The following is a 27,677-nucleotide window of genomic DNA, read 5'->3' on the forward strand; positions in this document are numbered from 1 at the left end:
ACTTCAGTTGTTTAGGAGAATGCTGCTACGGAACTTCACCTGACGTTCCACATGGGTGAGTAAGATACATTTATTTTCATTTTTTGGGTGAACCTGTCCTTTAAATTGGATCCCGCTAAATGCCCATATGCTGTGGCCCTACACTGCTGAAAGTCCCCTAAACAGAATTTTTTAAGACCTTCATTATTTTTGTTTATATCATCCTTACACTGTCCATACATAAGGTGATGTTGGGGCCCAATTTTTACCCCGAAGCCCCCTACAAGGAATGTTTTATTACCTGCTCAGACTTTATTGCAGTGGAACAAAGTGCATTTGTGTTGGTCCTTAGATAGAATAGAAAGGCTTGTTGGTGTGTGATAGATTCATTACGATGAGATGTGTCCTTTCCTCTCAAAATGTGGCTTCATAGATCAGGTTATTTTGATTGTCTGCATAATAAACCTTGAAAGCTTTCCTTTTTCCCTGGTTGCATTTTCATTTGATATTCAATATCAGCAGATTTTAGGAAAACACTGTTTGCGATTTTCTGAAGTTCATGCAGCACCCTTTGCACGATTTCTGCTGTCAGGAGTCGAGAGAAAAGACACTTATGTTTCACATCTGAAACTGAATAAATGTGGTTCTTATTATCAACTTGTAATTGTCAGTGATCAGCTTGATGGCTCACAGTCATGACTAAAAATACACACTTAAAATGCTGCTTCTGAGAAGCTCAAAGCAACAAAGAGACAATTTAACGATCAATAAATTTAGAAAATAAAAACATGACATTTGAGTTGACTCATCGGATCACTCCCCTGTTGTACATCTGTTTGGTGACTCATAGCATATTTCTGATAAAAATGAAAGAGCACTTCAGTCTAAAGCACCCATTACTGTATCAAGGTTAAAAACTGAGAATAGCTGAATAGCCATTCTGTCGGTTGCGGTTCAGTTCCCACCTCCAGTGTCTTCTGTTCTTAGAATAATAAAAAAAAAAACTCCATCGTCATCATGTCCAAATCCAAAAACTTCAGCCTGCAAAAGTATTTTTCCATTTTTGTTTTCTTGGTCATTCTGTGGAGCATGAGACCAAATCACCTCTACTTCCTGTTGATTAGAAATAAAACGGCGGGGTAAAGAGGGCTGATTTCGGAGTACGAGGTGATGAATTGACATTGATGAAGCAACTGCAGAGGATATAACAATGTTGAAAGAATTCTTGTCGCATTCCAACTTGAAATTCCTCTCGGGGGTAGTTCCATTACCTGCTTTTCTGCAGAGGTACAAGATGCATAGTCTAGTGGAAAACACACACACAGCAGATATGGCGCTTGCTCCTTCCTGCAAGAGCACCAACACACAGCTATATTAACTTCATAATGTCCTCATAAGGACCACATTCAGGCTTTTTCTGAGTCTGTAATATTGTCTGTCTAAAGTAAAATTGTTATTCCAACCAAAAGGGGTCTTTTTTCAGTGTGAAATCATAACAAGACTTACGGGTTTCTAAGGTGCCATTGCATGGCGTTCTAACCATCAGGAGATCGATACATCAAGCATCTTCATCACAGATGCAGATTTTGCAGATCAAACAATCAGCAAATGTCCGGTGAGAAGATGGCCGACTTGTTGTCAGAGGATGAGTAGCAGTTTCTAAAACCTTGCTCGGGAGGTGAAACGAAGCCAAACTCCTGAGGCTGGCTGAAAAAGAAGAACTAGCGCAATCTTGTTTTCTCCACTGGAAGGACACCCCCGAGGGCACCTAATCATGTTTTATATACCAAAGGGTCATCTAAGAGGGCGCCTTGCTGCATTTTCTTTCAAATATGGCCTCGACTCCAGCAGAGTCTTGTGTAGGGTTTTCCACAAAAAAAAGAAGAATCTATAATCATGGAAATATGCGTCTTTTGTTAAGTAGAAGTACATCACGCCCTACTTTGCTGTGAAGCCCATTCTCAGCGTTTGCTGAATCCTGGACCAGGATGTCTCTTCTAAAATCAAGTTTTCACTGGGCACAGATGAAACTTCCACTTTGAGCAGCCTTTTAGCATCATAGTCGCACACAAATACATTATGCTAATCTACATAGTGGAGCTCAAACATTCAACTGTAGGAAGAAGAAGAAGAAGAAGAAGAAGAAGAAGAAGAAGAAGAAGAAGAAGAAGAAGAAGAAGACAGTTTTGGGGAAGAAATTTGAATCAGAAGAGACAGATCTTCATTTATTGATAATTTTCATTAATGACTAAACAAACAGAATAAACTGAAAAGACAAACTGGCTGTTCATATGTGGCGGACCCTGCCACCTTTTCTAGCTTCAAACAGTAACCTGGTGACCATATTTTCCTCTGAGAACAGTTAATTTATTCACTTGTGGAAAAATATTGTATAATCTCATTAATATGGTAAATATTGACAGTCTGAGATTCAATTTCTTCTCTAAAACTACACAGTGCCCGCTCTAATGTTCCGTAAGAAGTAGAGGAATCCAAGTAAGTAAAAATGATTAATCGATCAGTGGTCAACTCCAAAATTAATTCTTATTCTCTTTTATATTTCTATAATTTTGGGACATCTCTTCATCATCATCTGTCAAAAGCACTGACTGCAAATAGAGATTAATGTTGTGTTAATGCGGCTGCATGTCTGCAGCTCTTGGCATAAGCTCAGGTTCACTTCCACTGCAGCAACACTAGGGGGAACCAAATATCCGCCCCTCACCCCAAGTAGGTATTAAATTACCCCGAGAATAACCCATTTTCACAGCGCATTGTCCTCCTCCAGCCAAGACAGAGGACATCAGGCATGACGACACAGATCTCAAAGTTGCCGCGTGGGGAAAATGAAAGGAAATAGTTTAAAGGTTTCCCGCGGTTGATTTCACTGCGATATTGTTTGCGCGCTCTGATGCCTTTTACCTGATTGGGTACAAGCCCACCCCCCGAAAGAAAACACTTCCCTCTCCCTCTCCCTCACCCCCTCCACCCCTGCTGGAGGAGATATCGGCCACCCGTGCTGCAGCTCGACCACTCTCTCTACTCCGAAGTCACTCCTACCAGCGCGGGCTCCCCTCGGGCAGCGGCGCGCACCGTAGCCTGCTACTCACAACACACACTCAAGGCTTTATTCCGCCACAGCACCTCACAGCCGGGATCTACCAAGGACACAGCCTACAACAGCTGCATCAACACAGCTATTGCGCGAAATCTGATTTAGACGTTCTTCTATTTCTTTCTTCCCCTTCGTGGATGAGACCCGAGAGAAAAGTTGGCACATGCGGGAGACTCCTTCTGCGTAAAAGGACCAGGTCTGAATCATGCTTTGCGCAGAATCTCCGCTCCCTGACGACTAATCTACGGGAGAGAGGCTCGTCTCCATCGCGAGGAGGAGGATGCGAGTGGCGCGCTGAGTGTGAGCGTTATTGCCCGGTTTTGGACAGGGAGGGGAGGGAGGGGGTAAGGGGGGGGGGAGACACCAAAGTTGCGTAAAGAGCCCGATTCTGCACAAGTATCGATCGCTCGGTGATTAATACAATGTCAGCCATACGGCGGAAATTTGGCGAGGACTACCAGGTGGTCAACACCAACCGGAGCATCACTTTTTCCGCGCCGGTGAAGAGGAAGAGGCAGCGCTTCGTGGAGAAGAACGGCCGCTGCAACGTCCAGCACGGTAACCTTGGCGGGGAGACGAGCCGCTACATCTCCGACCTCTTCACCACGCTGGTGGACCTCAAGTGGCGCTGGAACCTGCTCATCTTCATCCTCACCTACACGGTCGCCTGGCTGGTCATGGCTTCCATGTGGTGGGTGATCGCGTACATCCGCGGCGACCTGAGCCACAGCGGCCACGACGCGTCCTACACCCCGTGCGTCGCCAACGTGTACAACTTTCCCTCCGCGTTCCTGTTCTTCATCGAGACGGAGGCGACCATCGGCTACGGCTACCGCTACATCACCGAGAAGTGTCCGGAGGGCATCATCCTCTTCCTCTTCCAGTCGCTGCTGGGCTCCATCGTGGACGCCTTCCTCATCGGCTGCATGTTCATCAAGATGTCGCAGCCGAAGAAGCGCGCCGAGACGCTCATGTTCAGCCAGGACGCGGTGATCTCGCAGCGGGACGGCAAGTTGTGCCTCATGTTCCGGGTGGGGAACCTGCGGAACAGCCACATGGTGTCGGCGCAGATCAGGTGCAAACTCATCAAGGTAGGCTACAGGTTGAGGCTGCGCCACGTACCCAAACACGGGCTCGTGGGCTCGTGTTTGGGTACGTGGCGCACTTATTTTTGCGCAGTGGGCACGCGCCTTTTTCGCTCCATCTCGAGAGTTTTTAAAACGCCATTATCAGAGCTGAGGCTAATTGACAGCCCCCTTCATTTGTTTTGAAATTGCCCATTATGTTTTACGAGTGCTTTCCAAGTCATGCATTGAATTCCCATTCATCGCCAGAATTGATTGCACCCCCCCAGAGACTCACACGAGGCTCCAACATAAGATGTATTTTATTGAGTGACCACTTAAATTCACCCCCCAGCAGCAAACTCAACACTTCCAGTGCTGGATTTGTCCTGAGCACAGCTGCAGAGTGTGTTTCCTGGTGAAATGAGAGCCCACACAGTACACACACACCCCTCCAGTCAGCAGAATGGCTGTCAGTGGGCTGTATATCTCCAAGTTCAGCCTTTGCTTTAACTGTCTGCAGATGAGATGAATGGGGCCCCTGAGGGACAGTACTGGGAGACCAAGCTGATTGACTACAAGATCAATTGAGCCAATTCCTATACTCCTGCCTAAAGACAGAATGACACTAATCTGAAGCACCGTGAGCTGATAGTGATATACACTGAAGAGTGTGCAGAGGGAAAGAGACTAAAACTGCACTTTCTAAATCACACCTGCTTGTAAAATATCTTTTGCAGAATGAAGCAGGACTTCCATGTCTAAAAATTTAGCGCTGGAGAAGTCATGTCCACACCACAATCCATCACACATGATTTGATTTTTGCGTGCTTGATGTACGATCTCCCGCTCTCGCTCGCTGCAACCAGGCGTGTCTCTTAAATGAAAATCTCCAACAGTCCGAGCAGATATCCAAAGGAGAGCGGTGCCTGGTTGTGACAGGGAGAGTTGGTTGTGCTTTTGTCACCCCTGCGTGAGCGGCGTGATGATCCCAAGTGACAGTTTACTTTCTCTGCCCTCCAGGGAGAGTCACCAGAAAGCCCCCCCCAGTATGTTCATCATCAGGGCGTTGATATAGTTGTGCTTTAAAGGGGCCCTGCAGGGTTTTTGGAGAAGAAATTCACACTCTGAATTTTAGCAATTACCATATTATTGAGGTAATAATAGAAACTAGAAAAGGTGGCAGGGTCCGACAAAGGTAAACAAAGTGAAGCAGTATGAAGCAGCGGTGTCGTCCTTTTAAGGTCAGTTTGTTTATTCAGTTACGAAAACAAAGAAAGTTTGTTTAGGCATAAAAGAATCAATCAGTGATGATCTTTCTCTTCTGATTAACATTTCTTCCCCAAAACTACAAAGTGCACCTTTAATGTCATGCTTTAAGGGGCACTGCGAGGAAATTCAAACTCTGAATTTTAATGAGGTGATAATTCGGACTCACCAATATCTATTTTTTTCCATAACTGAATAAACAAGCCCTCATAGAGGAACATGAGGTTCCCAGAATCACTGTTTGAAGCTAGAAAGGTGGCCGGGTCCGCCACATATAAACAAATCCTAATCAGCCGTGAAAACACAAGAGTTATTGTTAGTTTGTTTAGGCATTAAAAAAATCAGTCTGTTAAGATCTTTCTCCCCCAATTAAAACTACGTAGTGCACCTTTAAGATGTGTTTTAACATGTTTTATATGAATGCTTTCTGTTCTGCCTCTGTCTTTTTTTATTTGAGTAAGAGATCGTAGAAAAAAAACGACGTCCATTAGAGAAACCGAAGTCACCTAGTTTAACACAATAAAAAAACACAGTTAAAAACAGGTTCTCTTGGAATGAGCTCTCCTCCATTTTATCGCCGTTTACTCTTTAATTAATAGCAGAGAAAGGCAAAGAAAGATAATTGCGATTAATCAACGCAGAATCCCTGAGGCGTATATATGCTGTATCAGCAACTTTTACTCCCCCTAGAAAGGCCAATAGTTCCACTGAGATGGTTTAATATTCTGTAATAGTTGTCGATGACGCGGTCCGCCTCTTATTTCAAACGGAATGCAGGCAGGAGCACATTCGCCCACGGGGCACGCTGTCATGTTTGACCTTGGACAGATTTGTCTGCACAATGAGCGTGCCAATATAACAGACATCTCCTTGGTAGAAGTACCTCTTTTTATGGATCCACAAGAAGAATAGTTGTGATAAATTCAGATTACGGCTTTCATCTGATACCTTGAGGCTCAGTGGACGAGTGTAATGCGAGAAGCAAGAGCGGTTCTGATTCACAAAAGTGTAACAAGCGGTGACAAACTGCTGCGGTACTGAAGAATCGGTACTTTGGCTACGCACTGGTTCTTTTTTTTTCAGTAAATAAACCTGCTTAGTGTGATACAATCAAAACATGAATTACAGAGGGAACATTTGTTGTTTAAAGTGTCCTCCCCCATCTGTTTTTTTTAATGATTTTGTGTAGTTAAACAGTCCTTGGCCTTCTTTCAAAGATCACTTAATTGGATTTATGCAATGATCCTAATCTGGGATTTCTGCCAGTAAACGCTGATCTTATTAAATGATCATTAAATTGCTTTTTTTTTTTTTTTTTAAATCAACATCTATAGTCGTGTCGGTGGAAAAGGTCTGACATCCAGGACTTTTCTAATTATCTGCTAAGCAGCATCACTTTCATGTGGCATCAATCACCCAGAGGACAAACAGTAAACAAGTGAAATGTGCTTTCTGAGTTCAGTTTCATTACGTTCTATGGATTTTCTTTAACTGTAGAACATCTTCAACTACACTTTATGATTTATCGTCAGGTGAAGCCTCCTCTTTTCTCTGAATTCTAGATGACATATGTTGTTATAATGATGCAGAGTGCAGTATACCATGGTGGGACTTTGATCGAATGTATGTTAAAAGACACAGTGGTGTTTTATAGCCCATAAAGCTCTGCCATTGTGGTGCCAGACTGTGAAGTGGGGGCATTGTAGAGTAAACGGACCTTACATCACCTCGTACTACTGTACCTGCAACAGTGAGAGCACTTCCCAAGCTTCTGTTAAGGTAACATGCAGCAGCTCAAGGTCACTGCGAGATGGCCTGCCAACAAAGCTGACGGGGGCGATGAGCCATGCTGCAGTAAATCCTAATGATGGAGGTGTGTAAACGCGCTGTGACATGGCACTGCAGCGGACATGGGCTGTAAATTCTCATGGGACCTGGATACTCGAGTCACACTCTTGATTATTCTGCAGGAATGCGTCTATAACTTCTGCATGTTTTCTCAAACTAGACGGTATACGCATGAATAAACGTATTACGGTGAGGCATAGGTGCAGTATTTCAAATCTTTTCAACTTTATCGTGTTCACAATTTGACATAATGTTCCAGGAAGCAGTGATATTAGTCTCTTGTTCAAGGTCTCACAGTGGCAGTGCCTCTCCATGCATCTCCATTCATCACTGATGGCAGCTTTCTATGTAATATGTTGTAGGAATTAAAAAACAATCGTGCACGCTGTCAGCCAGTTGTTTCACCTTCCTGCAACGATGCCTATGTGCTGCTGGTGCCCTTGGATCAGTGGAAAGGAAAATGACCATATGTCAACTCTGAAAGCATCCAATTACCACGTTTATGTTTGTTGTCAGTCGATGACCTCTAGTGGCCATTGTGATCATCGCGGCTGCAAAGGAAGAAGTGAGGGGAAGTAGGATAAAGGGTGAAAAGTCTGTTTTCGAAGGTCTGAGGACGATGGGGATGGACAGTTGGGTAAAACAAGCCGTATATCTATTTGAGTTACTTTTTAAGTAGAAGAAACGTAAAAAATCTCTGATTCCAGTTCTTAAATGTGAATATTTTCAGTGAACTGAACAATACGATACAATAAGATACAATGATTTACTGACCTCAGCCAAGGCCCAGCAGTCCCCTTTAATCCAAAACACATTTAAATCTGCTAGATCCAGAATTTTATTTGGATCTGTATCTAATTGTACTCGCTCATATGTACCATCCACCTAAATACACCTGATTTTTCAGAGAGCCTTGAATTATTCCCTGAGAAAGGAATGAAATGTAGAGAAACCGTCGACATCGCATTTATCTGGATAAATAAAAAGATAATGGGGTCTGTTCTAATTTTTTTGCGTAATCCTGCTGACAAACCAACCAACACATGCGAGTGAAAACATAACCTCTTTAGTAATAACAGTTAAAAAGCAAATATATAACCAAAGTAACACATACTGTACGACCACAAATTACACACCGTACATATTGCACAGCCTGTGATAAAAACAACATGAAGCTATTGCACAACTCCTGGAGCCTCAGTCAACCCTGTTAAAAATTTTGGTAAGCATAGATGACTTTTTAAAGGGGTTGAGTTTACATTGGGGTGTTCATCATTTGACAGAGGGTAAGAGCTCACATTCAGCATGGACAAAGTGAGAACGGTCAGACAATATTCTCTGTGCCTGCCTGAGAACACACTGCTCTTATATTGACTGAAGGGACTACAGTTCACTCCTCTTGACAGTCTTTATAACAGTCTGTACCAGTAACCAGATTCTATCTGTACAGTGAGAATGCCAAACCGTGCTGACGTCCCATACCTGACTGATAGAAAAGATGCGTAATCCCATGACCCACCACGTGCACCCTGAGTCTGCGTTAAACGTATAGAGAAAACAAACTGTCAACGTTGGCTTGTTGCTTAAGCATTGCTTAAGCCTTAAGTCTCCCGTTAAGGTAACCATCTCCTCGCTTTTTCTTTTTATCACCAGCTGTCATCACACCACTGTACCAAATGCTCTATGTCAGGGAAAGAGGCTGAAGGACTTGTGTCCTTGTGTGGTAGGCTGAGGATAACTTGTGTTATTTGAGGCTTTAAAAGAATAACAGGTGAGCTGACACAACCCTGTAGAGCACCTGTGCCGAATGATCTGGGTGCTGAAGGGGTATTGCTGATCCTGACATGCTGGATTAGACTGTATTCCCATTTCAAATAATTCGTGTTCGGGACAGGCCATTACATGATGGGAATTGCAGCTGTTTGAAGGAAGCCTGATCTAATGACGCTGCTCCTTTCCGAAAGTGGCTCATCTTTTTCTTTTCTTTTTTTTTTTCAGATTTTTAGGGTGCAGGGGTTACAGGGTTTATCTGCGAAATAACCACAAGGACAGTGACTGGATAAGATTCAAGGTTAGACATCTAACCAGTTTAATTTCATTTTGTATGTGTGGTCGAGGCTATGCAACACTTAATTGCCAGACCTAAAGTCAAAGTTCTGCTTTGTAAACATTACATAAAGTGATGCTGTATCCCTCTGCTTTGGCAGTGGGTAACTACTTTATTACCCTCTGAATTGCCACTATTGAACTTATAATACATACATACAATTTTCCCAAAAGCAGGAAGCTAATTTATCACATCGCACATGCAGCATGTCTTGTGAGGGACTTGCTCTCTATGTTCTCATAAAAGGGAGCGGCATTAACAATTTAAAGATGGCCCCCCATCGAGTTTGTGTATACCAAATAACTGTCAAGGAAAAAAAACAGATTGTTTGCAAATGTACCATCACTATGGCTACCACTACGGAGAAGAAGCCAGTCAGACATTTTCACAGCTGCTTAATCTTTGGTTTAGCTGTCCCCCGTGGCGCACAACTCATAATCTTAAACTATGTTATTAATATTGTTCATTATTCAATGTGTCTTGGAGAAAATGCACCTTGGGAGTCGTAGTTAAATCCTGTTCCAGGACTTCTGATGCTCAGATCATTTCTAATACAGTTGCAAATAAAACGCTGCCCCAACTTTGCAACTCTATAAGGAGGTTGACAGGATGCAGGACTTTGTGGTTCTTCGCAGCACGAGGTGATAGCCCAAGAACTTTGTATTAATTTACACCTGATATTGAACACTTTATTTATCTATTTTCTTTTTTCAATTATAGATACTATTTTCATTACAGTGTGTCAAGGGTTACTGAGTTTCAAATACCTTCAAGCCAATTTCATGCCAAGAACTGGAAACGATTCCTTTCGCAGGACTGCTGCATTTCTTCGACATCCATAATGCATATTAACTTAATAAAGATAACTGTCCTTGAATTCTCATTAATATTAATGCAGCTTTCATTAATAAACCAAAAGAATGCAGTGGTGCTCTGACCCGTGCAGCGCAGGCAGAATAGGATTTTGAACTAAAGGGACACACTTGCATCTGGTTTTGCCAACAGCGCATTGGAGGACGCATCCCAGCAAGGGAAAAAGAAAATAAAAGTGCTCAGACGAGAGAGAAAGAAGCAGAAAACAGCAGCGACATGGCAAACAAAAAGCTGGAAAGACAGAAAGAGGGAGACAGAGTGACAGCTGGGCGGTGCTCGTCAATGTCGGCAGAAGCGCGCCTCAGTAGGCTGGTCCACAGCAGGAGATAAGCGGTAAGGGCTAGTAGTAGCAGATAGACAGGCATGGATGCGAGTGTTTAGCGAGACAGGCAGGCAGACGTGTCAGCATGACTTCCCACATCTGCCGCTGTCTAACTCTGAAGGACAAGCAGAGGGAGGAGGAGGAGAAGGAGAGAAGAAGAAGAAGAAGAAGAGACAATAGGAATGACAGTTGAATTAGCTTTAATGGCGCTGTCGAGAGATTGGGAAGTCTGCGTGGGCGTTACGCCTGAGTCCGGCCCAAACCTCGAAGGATCCAGCTGGACCCACACGCACATGCAAAGATATAGTCGCATTAAAGACACACACACACACACACACACACACACACACACACACACACACACACACACACACACAGGACAAATGTGCACGTACACACGCTTCCCTTGAACTTTCACTGTTTGCGTCTTTAACATACACACCTGCGCACACACGCCGCCACTTGAGAGGAAGTGTGTCACCGGGGATTGGGCCTGCTTTCACTCAACCTGAATCTCAGGTGGCTAAGTAAATTAAGCACTCCCTCTATATCAGGTCCTCTTCCAAAGGCCATTAATTCCCCCCTCGTGGCTCTGACTGTTTAGCGGCAGTAAGAGAAACACACACACACACACACACACACACACACACACACACACACGCACACGCACACACACACACACACACACACACACACACACAAGGGGCTCACCTTGTTAAAACCATTCAGTGTCAAGCAGGTTGCTCCCTCCTTGGCAGCAGTGTAATTTGGATGCTAGTCGTCAGAGCCGCAAACAGTATGTGAAAAATAGCAGCCTCACTTTCATAACTAGAATGGCTTAAATATGACTTCCCAGGAAATTGGTTCGCGTTCTCATTGACTTGCATGAACATGGCTGACAAATAGGACACCTGCCTGCAGTACACAGTGACAATTTACATTTTTAAATGACTGGGAGAAATAAATAAATTCAACGTCTGACACCGGCAGCTTTTTGAAAATGATTTCAAGCACTCCTCCCATTTATGGGAGACGGAGGGAGGTTTTTTTCTTTCTTTTTTTTCCAGAAGTGGAGCTCAATATGGATGAAAAATCAATTGCAAGAGTATTACACTTGTTTAAATCTAAGAGATACTGCGGAAGGAAGCTGGTTAATGAGATTTACTGTAGGTAGAGGCGGTAACTACTACACCGCTTGCAAAGTCCAATAAATGAAAATATCAACGGGGAATTCAAACTACTTAAAGGAATATCAATAGGTAAATTTATTTATGATACAGACGTTTCATAAACACAAGACAGAACAATATATGATACTCTGCTGCTAATATTGCAGTATCTTTTCACAACACACAATATTTATCATGATGATGAAAGACCACAATATTTCTGACCATGGCTATCGATACTGTCACAAGATTTTAACACAATAAGATTTTTAATCCATAAATATTCATCAGCAATGTTGAATGCAAGAATTGATCAGAACTAGTAGAACAGTCTGGTAAGCTCACAGGATGACATCACTTCACTGTAATGCAGACTTTAAATCTTGTGTCATATCACAATATACAGTACAGTCTCATATCGCAATTACCATGTGGCCTAATGTTTATTTCCCAACCCTAATTTTAAGGTGCACTTAAAGGAACAGTTTGACATTCTGGGCAACATGCTGCGTCACTGGAGGTGTCACAGATCTCCATCCAGCTCCATCTAAACAAGCTTTCAGTTCAAATCACGACAACATAGCTAGCTTGCCGGTAGCCTGCAGCTACACTTCCAAGCTACACAGCTACACGATCCAACCGACTGGTACTGGGGGTACAGAAATTCTGGGCTTATTTTCATTCATTATTTGTGTTCAAAGATGCTTTATTGATTAGTTTGGGAGAGGGTTTACTCGGGGCAGGTTTGAGAAACTGAACCCTGTAACAAACAGAATTTCTGTTAAACCCCAAAGGGTGGTGCTTTTTGGTTAAACTCTAGAATCTTTATTTTCTCTCAATGTTATCTGAACTTGCCCGACCCTAACCAGTAAAAAGTTACACTTTTTTCTTTTTAAATAAGATTTTGCACAAATGTTTATATTATGTGGAATCATGGCCTAAAAAAATTAAAGTGAAAAATTGTGACACCCTTATTATTTACATCCAGTAAGATATAAAGATTTATACCACTCTCATATTATCAATATAAGAATATATCCTGCAGCATAAAGACAGAATCTGAAGACAGCAAATTAGTTTTTTGTGTGTAATAAACAATAAACAACATGTTAATCAGTGAGATTTTAAGGTGGTGGTAGGTGGATTACATTTGCTGGGTATTTGGTGGCCACATTGTTATCTTTGGACAGATCCATGCCAGATGTTCCCTCTTCTTTTCAGGTTTTCTGCTAAGCTACGCTAAGCTAAATGCCTGCTGGATGTAAGCTTCATATTTATCACACAGACATGAGACGATCTTACTTTTAGCAATCAAGATTATAAATTGCTTTGTTAGGCTGCTGCTGGATTGCAAACAAGCAAACACCCCTGCTTTACAACACCACAGGAGACTACATCTGCATCTTTCACATCTATGAATTTTCGTGGGAAATGTCAAAGTGAAGTGAGTAATAGAAGCCTCCTCTACAATGCAGACGGGTGGATTAAATGACAGGCAGGCGGTGTGGCTTTTTTTTTTTATCTCTTCCTCCGCACTTTTCAACATCGCTCTATCGCTTAACGCGTCGGCCTCTCCGGCTCTCAGAGCGTTTTCTTACTCTGATTTAACTTCAGGCGACATGCGACGTAGACTCCCCGTCTGCATGTTCAGGGAGAGCCCACCACTAATACAGCATGATGGCCGACGCTTTCGCTCACTGAGGCGAGCCAGGGATCTGTGGGCACAGACGTCTTCCTGTGAAATGTCACACCCTTCTGTCCTCAACATCACTGTGAATATAAATGACAGCCTGTTTGCCATCTGTGGACCGAGTGGCTCCTCACTCAAAGGGCTGGGGAGACTACTCTGCATACAATTTAACATGATATGACAGAAACTACCATCTGAATTAAGCCGCGGCAGAGCGCAAGTCAGTCTAGGTAATAAACGTGTGTAATATTTTTGCTTTTTATTCATTCGTGTTGGGATTCGTGTGGGTGGGCGCATGTATTTTTCTTTCTTTTTTTTTTATCCTCGGCCTTGATACAAAACACCTTTTTCCTTTGTAAATCATTCACTCCTGACAAATCAACTCGAGTAAGAGGCTTGAAATTGACAGCCAAAGAGGTTTTATAAGCTCATACAGAGCATTCTCCCTAATCCCATGTTTTAATTTAACAGCTAGAAGAGTGCTTTATTTGATGGAGCATGGTTTCCCAAGAGCAAGCACTAGTTCTTCTCCATAATCTAATGATACTTGTCTTGAGGCCGGGCTACTGCAGACAGTTTTTAAGCACTCCAATATGCTGCCAATGAGAGTGAAAGATTACCGCAAGGTGGCTAGAAACTAAAAGTGTTACCAGCACTCATGTTGTCTGGCGGAGATGTGGTTATATTACACCCTTATTCTCACCTTTCCCCATCATGTCTGCCACTAAGTGCGCAGAGAACAGCAGAACCCATTTGTAGGGGTTGTTGTATCTCCTGGGTTTGTTGTTCGTATATCACTATATGCCAAAAATGTGTCAAAATATTCATACATTCCCCATTTTTTTTTAAATTTATTTTTAGATCAAGATCCGTCCATGTATCTGCCAAAAGTGACAGGCATTTTCTGTTGACTCACCCAGCCCTGAGAGGCAAATAAATATTCTATTAATGAAATGCCATCATAGACTTTTTTTCCCAGCCACTCCCTCCCCATTTTTACAAAACATGCAAATCTGTCAAGCAAAACAGGCCCCTCAAAGTCAAATCCCTCCTCACTTTACGTCCCATGTCATGTGGAACTGTGTCTAATCACACAGGAAAATTGCCTTTTCAAGCTATTTCATGGGAACCTTAACACTGCTTCAAATCTCATCAGGATTATACCTGCAAAAATATATATGCAGGCAGACGTGTGCAGTAGCTGGGGGGCGTTTACTGTCCAACAGAGATCACATAAAAACTGTCCTGGCTAGCGAAGTGGACGCCGGTCATCCTCGGTCATAAAACCCCTGTGGCAATGTGGATAAAAACCCTTTATGCACTTGCTGAGCACAGTGCTGTGAAATTAGAGGGATTCCATCTATCTTTGAGCTAAGCTAATCAGTTGCACTCAGGAATTTTGTATTTACTGGTAAAGATCCTTGCATAAACTACATCATTCACTGCATTCTGACTTTTGTTGTCCTGCGACATCTTACCCTCAAGAGATTCAAGAGCAATACTTATACTTATCCACGAGACTTGTGCCTCTGACCTTTTATGTGAAATTTTATAAGCAAACACGTTCTTATAAAATTCAACCAATTTCGAATAATTCAAAATTGCAGAGAATTTGCTTTCTGCATAAAGTTTGATGAGAAGATTGATAGATTCTGTTATGCCATGAGGAAACATAAGGCTACAGCTAGCTAGCTGTTAGCTAGTTAGCTTAGCTTCATGTAAAGACTGAAAGCAAGCATCCTGAATCCTATTTCTTAAAGTAAAGATGTAAATTTAATATGTCTGAAACTTTTGTGTTTCTAGTCTCGACAGACCCCAGAAGGCGAGTTCCTGCCTCTGGACCAGTGTGAGCTGGATGTAGGATTTGGGACGGGAGCAGACCAGCTCTTCTTAGTGTCGCCTCTAACCATCTGCCATGAGATCAACACCAAGAGCCCGTTCTTCGATCTGTCGCAGCGCTCCCTCATGAACGAGCAGTTTGAGATTGTTGTCATCCTGGAGGGCATCGTGGAGACCACTGGTTAGCGGAAATTAATATTCATAACACAGAAGTTATTATTAAATAATAACTTTGAATAAGCTGTATGATTAGTTTCATCATCAAATACTCCTGAAGCGTAGAGCATTTCTCAGTATTATAAAATAAAATATTTAACTGAATGTTTAATTTCATGGGCTTTCATTATTAATAGCACAAGCTCTTCTCTGGCTCTTTCGTTTCTTTCTTCTTTTTTTTTTCCAGCTGCATCACTCTCTCATTTCCCCAAAGCAATTCTCCACTTTTCATTACTGTTCCCTGTCTGGCTGTCTGCCCATTTTCATTTAACAGCCCACTCTATGCTATTTCCTTGTAATGTTCAAGAGATCTCCGTTTTGTCCTTTACTTCTGTTTTTCAACACTTATATCTCTTCCCTCCATCGCAGGTATGACATGCCAGGCGAGGACGTCTTACACCGAAGATGAGGTCCTTTGGGGCCATCGCTTCCTCCCCGTCATGTCCCTGGAGGAGGGCTTCTTCAGAGTCGACTACTCTCAGTTTCACAACACCTTTGAGGTCAATACGCCACCCTACAGCGTAAAAGAACAGGAGGAGAAGTCCCCGTTGACGTCGCCTAACCCTCTGCCTGTTGCGCCCACCCCCTCCTCCCCTCCGCCGGGTAATGGCAGCCGTGGAGGCCGCAGAGAAAGGCTCCTGTCGGCCGACTATGCAGACCACGTAGAGGAGCCTACCTTCCGGCTGCCCAGCAAACTCCAGCGCATGAGCTCCACCAAGGAAGAGCTCCTGTGGAAGGGGCTGAAGACCGGGCCGGCCTTGCCCGGGGGGAAGGCCTCCAGCACAGGGGACCTTCCACTTAGTATTCAGAGGCTGAGGTCCAGCTCCATCCCGGTTGCGAGGCAAGGGCAGCTGGAGGAGCAGGTCCAGCTGCTGTCCTTGGACAGGGATGCGGAGGAGATTGAACTGGAGAAACACAGACTGCCATTAGCCGTTAGCACCATCGCTGCTCCAACCCCGACACCAGTCCAGATCCCCTTGGTGGGGAGTCGGCCAGAGGACAACCTGCCCGCTAAACTGCGCAGAATGAATGCCGACCGCTGATTTCTGCACACTACCTTTAAGACTGAAAACATTTTTAAAAATTAAATCAGGCTTGACGGGCATTGCATATAAATAAAGACTACTGTGATATAAGTTTTATTTTTTTTCTTGCAGATTTTCTCCAGTATTTTACATTTACTTATGGGCTCTCGACTATGTTGTCCATTGCCACAAATAGAAGGACAACACCAATAAGCCATCCATCCGCTCATACTGTGAGTCATTTTTGATAGATCACCATCTGTGCCCCCCACTGACTTCTAACACTTCTGCCCTCGTGCTTGTTTCTTTCACTTCTGTCCGTAGAGTTGCATCAAAGACTTTATATCTCAAATGAGTTCACTTTTTTTCAATTAATCAAGACTGAGATGAACAGACCGTTTGCTGAACCCCCACCCGAGAACGGCGGCTTTCCAATCAGAGCCTAGCAACTGTAATTAGGCACAGCAAGTCCGTCAAGGTTTGGATTTCTCCACATGCCTAGACTGGGGTACACGGGGCTGTAATAAGCATAAAGGCAAACTGAAAGCGATGTGACGCTATGCAAAGTTCACCCCCATTTATATGTTGTGGCACACGGGCTGACCGCTGCACAAGGTGTTGTGAGATTCCAACAATGCAACAAAAGGGGATGTTAAAATGCAGATGAGGGCAAAATTTGCCTTGTCGCCATGCAGTATTTTGTGAAAAAGGACAAAGCAGATGAAGAATTGAGGAAGGACTTGTTGCGGATATTGATCAGTGTTTAAAGTAGTCAATAGCGCTTGGTGTGCAATACACCCCTCTGCCATGGAGCTAGTGGTCTGCTGACTCTGCCAAGACTAGCAACTCCTGGTGAATGCGGCTGAACTGGACAGAACAAGACAGCCTCGGAAAACGGAGAACAGTTCCTATCAGGTATACAGCACAGAGTGGCTCCTGGTACTCCAGGGCTAAGTTAGCAAATAAGACGACTACTAACATACCATAGTTACATTTAACAAAGTCAAAGATCACTTTGGCAGCAAAGCTAGCAGTATAAGTCCACTTGGAAACTCCATAAATCACCTTGGTTCTCTAAATGGCATCCATTGTTCTCAGAGGCTGCCTTCAGATGGTCCAGAGGTGTTCATTAAATTCAAAAAGTGACATAACTTGCTAGATAACGTGCCGGTTGCTTACAGTTTGTCCACAAAGTTTGTTAATTGGTAAGCCAATCCTGGAGGCTACTGAGGTATAAGCTAATGTTAGCAGCTTTGTCCTGGTATTTCATTTGGAAAGGTTGACAAGTCAGCGCTCCAAGCCAACATTTTGTTTGCCAAACACAGTGAGTTACTCTTTATCCCCAGGCCGTGATACATTGTTAATGCCAAATGACAACAGTATGTAAGCTAAGCAGTCAAACAGGGTTTATGCAACCAAACAGTTTTTACTTACCAGTCTTCAGGTAGGCTACCAGGACTAGTTTTACTTGGCACTTATACATCGATCATAAAAGGGATGTGGATGGCGGATTTCTATGTGAGAACTGTTAGCTTTAGCCTCAAGCTTCTAGCACAATATCATGTATGTACCGATCAAGTGCAAATGTATGTATTTTTTTAAGAAAGACATTAACAAAGTCGGCCGGAGGATAACTCTTCAGCTAACTCACTGAACTGACGTTAGCTTAACTGGCTAGCTAACAGCACAACAGTTGACAAAATTGATTATTGCAGGCCAGAAATGAGAAACTGCTTTTGTCTACCTCTTTGAAAAACAAGCAACAAGTGTTTCGAGAGGTAAATCTGCCAAAGATTTCATCCACGAGACAAAAGCCTAACAAGTGTCGGGACACTAGCTGAGGAGGATGGGGCTTAGCAAACGGTCAATCAACCAGAACTGGTTAAAAAACTGATTAAAATCCTGCTACAGAGGTCAGGTTGATACACTATATTTATCACTTGTAGGCCTAGTGAATATTTGTTTATTTGAATGCTCCTTTGAAGTATGTTTACTACTGTAATTTTAACTATTTTTACCTCTTGGTGCAGTGTTTGCACCGGCCCGTTATACGCATGGGTGACAAAATGAACTGACAGATCAATTTTGGACTAAAGACTTTCTTTTATCATGAACTGATTTACCAAAATGTAAAACACTGGATGCTGACATCAGGGGACACATGTATTATTGCTAATAATATAAAGGTACGATAAAACTTAATATTGCAACTGCTGAATAATAAATTATTTGAAATCACAAGTGCGTCTGTGAGTACCTTATTCTCTTTCCATCTGAAAACGCTGCATCTGCTCTTCTGTGGGACTCAAGTTTTATTTGTATATGCTGACTGCGTTAAACATTTCAACACCCTGAGGTGTTCAGCCGGCAAAAATGCATCAGCAGCTCGTGTGTCACCGGCTGTGGGAGCTAAACCAACCTTAAATTTGTGTCTATTTTAAAGCACATTTCAGGAGGTCAGAAGTTTAGAGTAGAGGAAACTCTAAATACAGCTTTTTCATCTAAACCCTGTGAGGTTAACATCCTCTACGCCTTGCTGCCTTCACTTGAAATCAAAGCCCTTAACCTTCTCTTCCGGCTGCCGAGTCTGTTAATCATTTTAGTCATCGTGAAATGGACAGAAGTCATGATTTTTAGCACCCTGGCCAGTGGCACTCTATAGCTATCAAGATGGAAGTGCTGGAGACGAAGGCGCTTTTCCAGACATTACACATCAAGGGATAATTAGTCATACTGCAAATAATAGCACAAAACAGAAATCTGATTATGTAAGTCGTTGACAGTACAAAATGACCTCCGTCCAGCTTAAGATAAAATTAACTCAGATAAATGATGGAGGGACGACTAAATCACGGAACATTCTTCTCACAGACATTATACTGTATCATGATGGATTCAGATGTAAAGGGAAATCAGTTTTGCTCATTCCTCTGTCATTAAGTTGTTGCTCGGGAAATGGATCGGTCTAATTTTCACTACATTTGCACTTCCTCTGTGGAATGACGGTCATTACTTCTAAAGGATAAAACATGCAAAACATGCATTTGTGAGCTTGCACTAATTCCACATCTGAATCATTCGATACATTTTCTTGAAATGAGATGAGATCCTACCAGGCCAGAAGGACTGTCTATATGTATTCATTTCTTGAGCACTATAAGGAAGCTGTATCCATGAAAACTACTTAACAGAAAGTAGAGGACAGTTGATCATCACAACACTGTGCCAACAAACCTGAAAGCTCTGTATGTGTTATTTAAAAAAAAAAAAAATACAAATGTTATCAATATGACCTTTAGAAAACTGTTGTATGTATGTGTTCATCAATACATCATTATTGATAGTCAAGGCTTAACAATATATCATGACCCTAAAAGGGCTGAGTCTGCCACATGATTTGTCTTTGCCTGACACTTAAAGTACATACTTAGAATTAATACTTATTTACTTTAAGTAAAAGTTGATATTGTAAGACTTACTTTGCTGTGAGTCATTGCTACTTTCACTTAAAAAGCCCATCTGGCTCTGTCTTCCACCTCTGTTCTCTTTAAGAATGTATTAAACATCTAAAGTATTCATTAAAGAGTAGAACAGCCACACTTATGCTCCTATAACCTACATATTATTGGAATACCAAAAATGATATAACAGGTAAGCAGCATTTTCATGTCATTCATTCTTAATTTGGAGCTCTTTAATACCATCATATATCTTGTTGGGTAGTTTAATCTGTCACCTTGCAACATATCTTATAAGTTTGGGTTGACAATCACAATCTGAAAAGTAAAAGTGAAAAGCTTTCAAATAAATGTGTTTGAATATAATATTACTCTTGAACTGTTGCGGCTTAGAAGTGTAAAAATTAATGTACAGCACTAGAGTTAACATACTTTACGTACTTCGCAGGTGTTTAATGATGCCTAAGGGCATAATATGTATCTGAGGCCAGATTTTTCTATTTCATAGACTGCGCAGATCCAAATGAGCTTTATGTAACACTGAACATGTAGTAAAACAAGCAGATGTATCCCATTAACTCATCCAGGTGTTATAATACTGACTGTACTGTATGAAGTCCAACAGATAAACGAACAAGACACATGATTTGATGTTGATAGCGTTGAATTATTGATTATTCCCCCTACCATTAAATACAAATACTTTATCACCCATTTTAACAGCCCAAAACCATTAATAATCAGTGTGATCTGTTAACGACTAAAGTCCCACCTCCGGTTTCTCGGCTCCATCACTGCCACAAGAGTTATTGTCATGTTTAGTTTAAAGTTGAATTAATGCCACCGTAGAGTCCGATGTGGGGTTCAGAGCGTGACTCTGTAGGCTCAGTATGTCTCCCCTGTTTCCCTTTGTGCACAGGGACACACAGCGAGACGCTCTGAGGAGGAACACACCAATCAGATCACGCATCCACATTGACCAGATGCTCATCCATAGTCAATGAGCACGAAAAAAGTGTCGCTTCTCTACAGCACAGCACCATTAGCTTTGTGAATTGAGAGATCATCTGGGTAGTGAGGATTGCAGCACTGCTGTATTTTGACCTCTCGACATGGATACAGTCATTTACAGGTACCGCCCGCTATGACTAAATTTGTTCCTATGAGATAAAATCACTTTGTCGTGAAGTGGCCATCAAACTTATCGAACAAAGCGGGTTGAGAGTTTCCCTCCCTCACCGGACGATGGACACTCTCTCGTACTCTAAGCGTGCACCACTTCACATCAGCAAAAATTACATTTAAAAGCCGACCAAAGCCTTAACACAAATCTGTTATTTGGATGAATTAAAAAAGAAAAGAAAATGTTCCGCATGATCGGGAGAGAACCCAACAGATCTTTCAAGTTTCGCGTTTGATCACCATGAGAGATGGGAGTGGGCATCATTTACTGGTGGTGTCAGCTGTGTTGTGCCCACAGGCTCGCTCGGGGCAGTCTAGGTAAATAGTGCTTTGCTCTCTGCAGCAGAATCTCAATTGCCTTTTTTTTTCTTTGTTTCTCCACAAGTCACCATACATCAATTCAAGTGCTCCTTATATCTGCAGTGTCCTCTCAGGTGAGGACTAAGATGGAAAACATTCCTTGCCAGAAACATTTGTACAACAACAGCATGTTTTTTTCCCCCTCAGCTGCTTCACATCTAATTAAAAGCACCATAAACTAAAATGAATGTAATCTCACATTTTCAGCAGTATTATGACCATAAGTTAGATTCCAAATAAATCTTTTGCATCAAGGTGTGAGATAAACCTGCGCAATAACAGTGTTTCTCTGAGAGAGGGAGTCATTAGATGCAGTTTAATTAACTTTGGCTGCAGTCTCACTTTACACCTAAATCTAGTTCAGGATTGCACCGCATGGAGCTAGATGATTGCCTTTTTGCATATAAACAAACCAGCGTGATAGAAAAGTTTCTGTTAAATACATTTCTCTTCAAGGTAACTGATTTTAATGATGAATGTTTAAATAGTGATCTTGAACATGGCTTTAAGCCTCCTGAAACCATGGAAAACCTATTCTCAGATCTAAATCCACTTTTTTAAAGTTGGTTAATTAGATGTAGGGTCACATAATTACACCATCTATTGATCCTGGTCACGTTGATAGTGTTTAAGTGGTGGTGGTGCTTGAATGCATTTTTTTGATTGACTTTATAATCTTTATATGTTAAGAATGGATCACACGACGATGTGTGGCATTAAAGAGGTCGTAAGAGGTTGTAACAAACAGTTCTCTGCACAGTGGAACATTTAGCAGCTAAAGAGCCAGACATTACTCTCAGGAGTTTTCGGAGACCAAAAATAGAGCTCCAACAAGAGCAAATATTGGACTGACATTCAGCAAGTCGCCAGAAACACGACTCCAAATGAATGCTAATGTTGCTCTGTGTCTGCTGGATGTGAACTGATTGCCAACCAGTTTGCTAAATCAGACTTATAAGAGGGTGATATATGTCAGTGTTGGGTTGTTTCTACTCCTCAGGTGTCCAAATGGTCAGTAGACCTCACCAACTGGTTTGTGGACTATTGTTTTGAAGCCTCAAGTTGGGAATCTCTGCCATCTCCATAAGTGAGCTGCGATGCTTCACTCTGGTTGGATCTGACTGAACACCTGAGGACACACCATGATAGCAACTTGTAAATCAGCAGGCAGCCATGCTCTAAAGCAAACCCTATCATCTATTTTACCCTAATTGGACATTTGAATATACAAAATTAACATCATGTTGATATGAAGGAGACATTTACATCTGAAATTAATGCTTACAGGTGCAGCTTCTAAAAATCAGCCACCTGTAAAATTCATACTCATATACGGAGAAACATACAAACGTAGTCACCACTCAGTGCTGCTGTTAGTGTAGCTGTTAGCTCAGTTAGCAGTGCAGCTAGCTTGGGCAGCTCAGGGACCAGGGGCGCGTCAGCGTCTACACTGCCAGTACAGGGGCTCTGAGTAGCTGTGGACCAGGCCAGGGCGGGGTTAGCTGGTTAGCATGCTAATCTTAGCAGACATCTTATCACATCTGCAGAACAAAATGTTGACATCATGACATGACATAACTTTCGCCAACAATTCACATTCTGTTGATTTTACTTTCATTTTTTTAATAATTATTGCATGTTCTTCCTTAATATGCTGGTGAAATCTTAGCTACATACCAGGTCTGTATGACATGGTGAGTAAAAGTCATACTGACATTATTTAAAGTACAATTACAATCATGACTATGTGACGTCTGTTGGCGTCTGTACCAAACATGTTTTTTTTCAACTGGAGAATAAGACTGAAGGCGACACTACAGTCATTATCATGTTTTGTCACCTTAACCTTCACCAGAAATGGCAGATTCTTGGGATTTGGAAGGCTGCATTGTGATTACCATTATATTTCGATTGATTGTACAAATTATATATACTCAGTAATGGCTGACCGGCAGGGGAAGGTGCTGTATCCTCTGCTCGACGCAGGTCATGCTGCCCGAGGCGATCCTGATTGAAACCTGCTCGGAGTGAGAGCTCAGCATGTGCCTGCCTTATTACCTGTCACTCCATTACAGATTGACAGAATCTCTCAAACCCTCTGCAGTACAATCCCACCACTGTGCATATGAAATCACTCAGCGCACATTAGCAAATACACACCTCTGGAGTGGCTGCTGCTGCTGCTGCTGCTTTGAATGAGAAATTGTCTTCACAGGGCACATCCTTTGCTTTAAATGGAAGGAATCCATTCCTTGGTGAAGAGTAAGTGAAGCAGACAGAATCATTTATGGTCTGATTCGAACTGCGACATGACTGAGAATTTATGAGCTCCCACTTGTCTCTTGTGAAAAGCGCGCTTGTCCAATAAATATTGGATTGATCTTTTAATAAGTGAAAAGCACTGCTTGGCGAAGACGTTCCTGCTTTGTGACTTCGGCCGTGTGCGAAGAACGCAGGACAAAAAAGATGAACTAAATATTTGAGATGACGGTTCCCAGTCATCCAGGTCATTGTAAATCAGCTTCTTGAACTGAAACGAGTCCAGTTGCCTACGATACAGCACCGAGATTTAAATGTTTGAGGTTAAATACGACGCCTGAGTGCTGTATTATAAAAGGCTTCTGTGGTGCAAGGATTAAAGGACGAATGGCCCCATTTGATTTCTTTTCTCGTGACAAGTGTGAGGATACAGTAAAGGTGTGCTCTCTGTCTCCGTCTGATTCATTGCAAAGCGGTAAAAACTCCCATTTATTTCAAGGTGCATATTCTTCATCACTCATTCAAATGAAGTGGCCAGTCTCTTCTGTCTCCCTTCCATCTGCCAGCCTCTATTCAGGTGAGACCTTCAGTGCGACAAAAGCCACCGCTCTCCCTGTTCTGTAATGGCACACGACAACCTCGACCGACGAAAACTAAAACCTTTGATCTTCCAAAAAGACCTTGCATCGCTCCCACAGTATGCACTCTACCATCATATTAATTCATCTCCCCTCCCTGGATTACCTAAGTAACACATTCAGTAAATACCATGTGGGATAATTTAGTAATCTTCAAAGAGAGGCTCGAGAACGAAGACTTGTTCCTGTCCCAGGAAATTTACATATTTTCTAAGAATTAACATATTTTCTGGGACACGACGATGTCTCAGCTCCTCTTCACGATTCCCATCATCTCCAAAACTTTTGGATGGGAAGGTTTCTGTCTAGATGCTGACACATGGGGCTGTGAACTCATCATTGTTTGTTGAAAAACACAACAAGAAGCTTTTTTTTTTCTCCTTTCCAAAACTTCTGACTCCAACTCCACCAACGCAAGCCTTCATCAGATTTATCAACCCACGGCATGTTGCTACCAAATTCAATTCGCCGGCCGATCAGCATTTCCGGACTTTGTTCAGGTGTACCCTATCAAATTAAATTGGTTCCCAGCGCAAATAAATCTGATTAGCTGTGCACATAGACTTATTCAGAGCAGCGCTGGAACAGCTGATTGAGTGGCTGGATGTTTCATGCACAGTAAATATGATAAATAATTCAAACTTTGATTACACACAGATGCGAGGAAGCGGGTCCCAGAAGAGCCGAGTGGCTCTCCGAGGTGAGAGGGCTGTAACTAAGTGCTTCTTCAAGGACGTGAAGTGTAACAAATAGCGTGTTCTGCACGTTGTGAGCTGCAGCAGAGGGAACATGTTATCGCTCAAGAGTTCACACGGGATACGGAAATGTGAATCAATGGTTCCCAACCTTTTTCTGTGTACTGTCCTCACAGCTGAGCTACTCCTCTGCCACCCATCATGTTCAAGAGTTACTCAAATTAATGGGCAATTAATTGTAGATAACAAAATTGATTTTGCTAAATGTTTTTCATACAGTTGAACTTTCAATTTCGATATTTTCGCTGCAGTCTTACAACTGCCACTCCACGTAGCAGAAGGCAACAATCAGACATAAAGTTCATTTTACGATAAGCTTGACCGTTAACTTCTTCATCCAAAGTTTCTAAAAATACCTCTAGGCAACAGGTATTCATATTCCTACACAGGGGGACACACTGGTTGTTCAATGCCTGACCCCTGAAGTCAACATGGTGAAGTGTCCTCAGGCAAGATACTGAACCCCAAATTGCTCCGGGTGGCTCTTTCAGCTGTGTGTATGAACAGTATCCTCTGCCACAAGTATACAAATGTGTGTGTGTGTGTGAATGGGTGAACGCTGAATTGTGCTGTAAAGCGCTTTGAGTGGTCACTCAGACTAGAAAAGTGTCATACAAATATAGTCCGTTTACCATTTTGCCAAAGTAAAAGAGAACAGCCAACAGAGTGGTATTTAGGTCAGACTGTTATTCTGACGGTTTCTGGACACAACAGGCCCACTTGTCATGAATACAAGCACTCGACTGCCAAACTCAAAACTCTGAACAGATTCGCCATCAGTGCAGCAGAATAATGGCCAATAAAATGCCGTCTCGCACTTTTGCCTGTTTAAAAAAAAAAAAAAAAAAAAAACTGCAGCTGAGCAAACAAGCTATCAAATCTGGCAAACACACAAATGTTGAGTGCATGTGTCCCAGACTGGCCACAATGCCAGCCTGTCTTCTGGGAATATGATGCAGAGCAAAGTCTGGGCGCACGCAAGTTGTGCAGAGGCCGCGTCTGTGCCCTGGACCGTCTTTCTTATCCGCCTCCTGCCATGCTGATCTACAGCTGTTGGCTGAGGTTAATCTCTGCATGGTTGGGGACAAACTGGTACGGCTTCCCCCTCGTCCTGCTTGACAAAGTAAATGATTCACTTACCTCACTAATAGTTGGTAGTACTGCCCAGACACTGCAAAGCCCACCAGTTTTGTGGTGCAGTTGTATTAATTGAAATAGTTTACTTATTTATTTGGCCAGCAGGTTGGTGTGAGGGTTTGCTGTGAAGTGTAAGGCAGGTGTCTAAAGGGAGTTTATGCTCCTTTGTACTATATTAAAAATAAATTAAATAACGTGTGTGCACTCCGTTTGAGCCTTGACTCGCTAACAATGCAATAGCAGCGACTTTATTACACCTGCTTCAGTATCCCAATCGATTGGGAGTAGTGCCAATCAATGAGCTCTGCATTATTTACCCAGCAGGTCCCTATGGGCTACACTCAGAAAACCGTAATTACTGTATCTGCTGTCCACTCCCTGGCATCAGGATAACTCATAACCAATACAATGATATGACTCCCGCCTGCCACTTGTGATTTATAATCCATTACTCATTTTGTCTAGTTGAACAGCTTCATCTACAAACTGAAGTCTGAATGTCTTCTTGTCTTTGAAGACAAAAATGAAGAAATTAAGAGAATCAATCGCAGAATCACCAGGCACAAGGGACATTTAAGTGACTTTTAACCCAGTGGCTCTGGTTCTTCCTGCACACCTTAGATCAATAAGGTGTGCAGGAAGAACCAAAGCAAAAAGTGAAATGTAGGTTCATTTATTCAATAAAGTGACGGAGGTGAGCTGAAACTTTATTTCTTCATGCAATGCCACAATAAATTCCCCAGACCACATTCGCACGGTGGCCATTTATCTCCCTGACATCACTCTCAGGGTGGGAAGATCAGATCGTTCTGCTGTGTTTATTCTCGGGTGCAAGTTATAATTTCACCGTTTCCTGAATGATTAGCGACCGTAAAGACGACTAATAGTTTAATCCAGGGGGACATCGGACCATACTTCAAGGCAACGCCACAATATGTCTGATTGGCTGCATTTAAAGGACTTGCTTCCGTTGATAGAGCTGTAACAGTTACATTGGCGTGGCGTCCAGGGGCTGTGGCTGGAACAGTGAGTTTTAGTTTCGAGGCGCTGGAGGCTGGAGAAGCAGCCTCACCGTCAGCGGCCAACTTTTCCCTGGACGGCCATTTTCCGGCTGCGGTTGTCTGATCCTCCATCTCGATGCATAGCTTCTTAAAAACTTGCCTGGAAGAGCTTTGTTTTGACATCTTAGTATTTTTAATTAACTCTCTAGGCACAAGCTGGCTAGCTAGCTCGCCATTATGATCTGTCACTGATCACCAATTAAATGGGATACTGGCAGCGCATTTACAAAGAGAGCCCCACACTCATTTGAACTTTGAACTTTCATTAAAAGTGACGTGAATTCTCTTTAGTCTCTAGTCTGTTTTTTATT

General features: G+C 42.5%; 1 protein-coding gene across 1 annotated transcript; it reads left to right on the forward strand.

The window, feature by feature from the left end:
- Positions 1-3,458: 3,458 nt before the first annotated feature.
- LOC119009451 (G protein-activated inward rectifier potassium channel 1-like) lies at positions 3,459-18,719 on the forward strand. Its single transcript, XM_037080734.1, has 3 exons — positions 3,459-4,185; positions 15,240-15,456; positions 15,861-18,719. The coding sequence occupies exons 1-3, from the start codon at positions 3,517-3,519 to the stop codon at positions 16,532-16,534; spliced, it is 1,560 nt and encodes a 519-aa protein (XP_036936629.1). The 5' UTR covers positions 3,459-3,516; the 3' UTR covers positions 16,535-18,719.
- The last annotated feature ends 8,958 nt before the right edge of the window (positions 18,720-27,677 follow it).

Source organism: Acanthopagrus latus, chromosome 20 (genome assembly GCF_904848185.1).
Source record: "Acanthopagrus latus isolate v.2019 chromosome 20, fAcaLat1.1, whole genome shotgun sequence".
NCBI classification, from domain to species: Eukaryota; Metazoa; Chordata; class Actinopteri; order Spariformes; family Sparidae; genus Acanthopagrus; species Acanthopagrus latus.